The 4,373-nt window shown below is 39.0% G+C and overlaps 2 protein-coding genes across 2 annotated transcripts; one reads left to right on the top strand and one right to left on the bottom strand.

The window, feature by feature from the left end:
• Positions 1-207: 207 nt before the first annotated feature.
• Positions 208-1,187, top strand: LOC127806671 (indole-3-pyruvate monooxygenase YUCCA2-like). The gene has a single exon (XM_052344096.1). It carries the CDS (start codon positions 420-422, stop codon positions 1,032-1,034), a length of 615 nt encoding a protein of 204 aa, XP_052200056.1. The 5' UTR covers positions 208-419; the 3' UTR covers positions 1,035-1,187.
• A 1,394-nt stretch (positions 1,188-2,581) lies between these two features.
• LOC127805711 (indole-3-pyruvate monooxygenase YUCCA2-like) lies at positions 2,582-3,485 on the bottom strand. Its single transcript, XM_052342464.1, has one exon. It carries the CDS (start codon positions 3,470-3,472, stop codon positions 2,582-2,584), a length of 891 nt encoding a protein of 296 aa, XP_052198424.1. The 5' UTR covers positions 3,473-3,485.
• Positions 3,486-4,373: the final 888 nt, after the last annotated feature.

A 4,373-nucleotide genomic window follows, 5' to 3' on the forward strand; every position in this document is an offset into this window, starting at 1 on the left:
TTTTTATATATATATATATATGTATGTATATTTGGGGTTGTTGTTGGTTAAGTGGTAGGTAATAGGTAGTACTCCTCCAGAGATGCCCCACTGGAATTATGTCCACCAATCAGTCGCGCACACACACACACACACCTCTTTGTGTATATATTGAACCGTCCTTAATTCCATCGTGATTCACAACTCTTATTCCCTCCCTCCCGACCTAGCTAGCTACAGCTCTCTCTCTCTCCTTTTCCAATCTCCCATTCAAGAAAACAAAGTTTCAAACTCATTCGACCCATTAGTTCAACAAGTCCCTTCCAAATCCAAACCCACCCCATAAAACCAGGAATATTTATTCCCACAAAATCTTCCTTCTCTAGCTAGCTACTAGATGAAAGAGCTGCTAGAAAAGTGATGATTTGAAGATATGGGTTATGGGTTTTTGTCTTTCACTCTGCACTAGCTCTATAAAGTCTCCCTTCATATATATAATTAGGTTTCTGGTTCATGTGTGTTTAATGGACTGTTTGAAAGAGGTGGAAGGGAAGAGAGTTCATGACCATTTTGAGGACAAGATGAGCAACTCAGTGAAGCTAGTATGGGTGCCGGGACCCGTGATAGTCGGCGCCGGGCCTTCGGGGTTGGCTGCAGCCGCTTGCCTAAAAGAGAAGGGTGTCCCAAGCTTGATACTGGAAAGGGAAAATTGCATAGCTTCCTTGTGGAAGCTCAAGACCTATGACCGGCTTCACCTTCACCGTCCCAAGCAATTCTGTGAGCTTCCTCTCATGTCTTTCCCCTCAAATTTTCCAACTTACCCGACCAAGCAACAGTTTCTGGCCTACTTGGAGGCTTATGCCCAACATTTCAGCCTGAATCCAGTGTTCAACAAGACAGTGGTGAGTGCCGAATTTGACGAGGTTTGTGGGTTCTGGAGGATTAGGAGCTTGGGGGTGAAAATGGAGGAGACTAAGTTTGTGTGCCACTGGCTGATTGTGGCCACGGGAGAGAATGCTGAGGAGGTGTTGTGTTGCCCAAAATTGAGGGCATGACTGAGTTTGCAGGGCCTATTGTTCATACTAGCTTATATAAAAGTGGTGAATCATTTCAGGGAAAGAATGTCTTGGTTGTTGGCTGTGGAAACTCAGGCATGGAGGTTTGCTTGGACCTCTGCAATTATAATGCCCAATCTTCTCTTGTGGTTAGAGATTCAGTAAGCTTTTTTCTCTCTCTCTCTCTAAGCATATATAGCTAGCTAATGTTACCGCAATTTGGCACCACTTGTTTGGATCACTCATATACTAATTGTCATAGTCTCTTTCTACTAATATGGATAACTCTGTTATTATTTTTTAAACTCGTTCTGATATCATTTATTAAATTGGAGTAACTTAAGAACGATCCTATATACTATTAATATGATAGGGTAAAAACAAAAACACCATATTTTGGTAACTTCTCAAACTAATAGTAGGGTTTAGTACTTCAAAAAAAAAAAAAGGGGGGGGGGGGGGGGGGGGGGGGGCTGTCTAGTGCAATTAAAATATTACACAACCACCTCTAACTTCGTTGGAATTTGCTTCCATGTGCAGTGCAGGCCTGCACCCCAAAATCTTTGATTTGCACTTTATCTGTAAAATTACAGCCTAAAGAACTATGTAAAATTCCACAAATACTAAAAAGGGCATTAGGATTTAGTTGTATTAAAATTCCACAAATACTAAAAAGATTTGTGTAATAATAACGGATGATAGCTCATTACAACATTTAAAAAGTGTAAGAGAATCTTTTCGTGCAATCAAAAATATAGGAGAAAAGTTACACAAAACCCTAAGTGAAAGAAATTTCATACAATATACTCTTTTAATAATTTATATTACGTACTTTAAAAATTAATATGTAACATAAATTTGTAAGGCTGGTGGTACTATACAATGAGTAATACAAATATGGCCATAAAAGAATCCTATTTGTACGTAAATTTATGAGTTATAAAAATAATATCAGCGAAACACATCGGCTACAACTTTAGTAGTTTTTCTCATTAAAATCGTCCAAAGCACAGAGAGGTGAAAGTAACTGTCTAAAGAAAATATGACAAAAAATTCAATCAGGTAAGACCCCAGCCCAAGACTTTTGTAATATATAGAGAAGAAACATATAGGTGGGACAATGAGATTAGAAGGCGACGACCGACGACGATATATATATATATATATATATATCAAGATGCATGTGATTTGAACGTGCAACAAAAACCAATAATTTGAAGCCATGTGTGCTGTCTCTTAATGGGATTTCGATCGGAAGGAAAAATAACCAAATGATGTTGACGGGGAGGACTAGTGTCTGTGTGAGTGAGATCGATGTCTCTATTCAGAAGCCAAAGATTCGATTTTTATGGCTTCATCTAGCAGCTTCATTCGGCCGGAATAAACCCCACACCCAACACCCAACATCTAGCTAGCTACTTTCATGCAGATCTTTCGACCCTAACCATCTACCCCTCCCTGTCCTAAGACTACTATACTGTAAGTTTCATGAACATCTACCCATTTTAATAATGATTTTGTTCGTACATTTTCATGTTTTCACCTAATTAACATGAATGAACTGCAATGTGTACAGAATATATATGTGGAACAGGAACAGCTAGGAACACATTGTCTGTTTTGAATAGTTGAATTTTATTCGACGATTGATTAATGACTGTCCTGGCTAGGATGCAGTTCTCTGAATCTTTAGGGCTTTTCTTTACAAAGAGAATTTTGGTGGACAGGAACAGGCAGAGAGAGAAGCTCACTGAATCTCTAACCACAAGAGAAGGTTGGGCATTATAATTGCAGAGGTTCAAGCAAACCTCCATGGCTGAGTTTCCACAGTCAACAACCAAGACATTCTGTCCCTGAAATGATTCACCACTTTTATATAAGCTAGTATGAACAATAGGCCCTGCAAACTCATTCATCCCCTCAATTTTGGGCACAACCTCCTCAGCATTCTCTCCCGTGGCCACAATCAGCCATTGGCACACAAACTCAGTCTCCTCCGTTTTCATCCCCAAGCTCCTAACCCTCCAGAACCCACAAACCTCGTCAAATTCGGACCTCACCACTGTCTTGTTGAACACTGGATTCAGGCTGAAATGTTGGGCATAAGCCTCCAAGTAGGCCAGAAACTGTTGCTTGGTAGGGTAAGTTGGAAAATTTGAGGGGAAAGACATGAGAGGAAGCTCACAGAATTGCTTGGGAAGATGAAGGTGAAGCCGGTCATAGGTCTTGAGCTTCCATAAGGAAGCTATGCAATTTTCCCTTTCCAGTATCAAGCTTGGGACACCCTTCTCTTTTAGGCAAGCAGCTGCAGCCAAGCCCGAAGGCCCGGCGCCGACTATCACGGGTCCCGGCACCCATACTAGCTTCACCGAGTTGCTCATCTTGTCCTCAAAATGGTCATGAACTCTCTTCCCTTCCACCTCTTTCAAGAAGTCCATTAAACACACATGAACCAGAAACCTAACTATATATATGAAGGGAGAGTTTATAGAGCTAGTGCAAATTGAAAGACAAAAACCCATAACCCATATCTTCAAATCATCACTTTTCTAGCAGTTCTTTTCATCTAGTAGCTAGCTAGAGAAGGAAGATTTTGTGGGAATAAATATTCCTGGTTTTATGGGGTGGGTTTGGATTTTGGAAGGGACTTGTTGAACTAATGGGTCGAGCCCCAGGACTATTCTATCATACTTTTATATATGTATGGTAGAAAGTTTTCTTCAATGAGAAAGACCGTCAAGGCCTGACAACCATGAGTACTCCTGATTAATTAAACTTGCCAACTTTTTTGTACATAACCTTGTGTAATTTTACGTGGCCTGGTGTCAAATATTTGAGATATTCCATTGGATTGTTGCTCTCTCTTTTTTTGTAATTTTGTCTTTGTCGGAAACTTTGAATCTTCAACATGGAAGCAACCCCATTGAAAGCTGATACAGAGAGTTGTAAACCGTATCATCAATTGGATGCCCTTCTCAGCTATTCTTGCTAGCGTTTTTGAACATTCCATTGATGAAATTGTCATACTCTGAGACGGCGTCTTGGATCGATCATTGACAAATAGTTGTGACTCTCTATTATGCTTCATATTATATTATAAATAATTCACTCTCTATTTTAATTTTCTCTCGAAAACTTTGATTGCTCAAACTACACTCCCTATTCTACTCTCTATTTCACTCCATATTTTATTTATTTATTAATAAACTTTAATTCTATTTATTTTACATTACTTATAATCTTTACACATACACAAAATCAATAATCAAATAAATAAATTAATAATCGAATTCCCAATATCATGCATCTAATATAAAAATAAATAAAAGAATTCTCCAA

This window comes from Diospyros lotus, chromosome 7 (genome assembly GCF_014633365.1).
Source record: "Diospyros lotus cultivar Yz01 chromosome 7, ASM1463336v1, whole genome shotgun sequence".
Classification (NCBI taxonomy): Eukaryota; Viridiplantae; Streptophyta; class Magnoliopsida; order Ericales; family Ebenaceae; genus Diospyros; species Diospyros lotus.

Excerpts from the sequence above, each read along its gene's own strand:
- LOC127806671 (XM_052344096.1), top strand. The coding sequence starts at position 420 with ATGGGTTTTTGTCTTTCACTCTGCACTAGCTCTATAAAGTCTCCCTTC.
- LOC127805711 (XM_052342464.1), bottom strand. The coding sequence starts at position 3,472 with ATGGACTTCTTGAAAGAGGTGGAAGGGAAGAGAGTTCATGACCATTTT.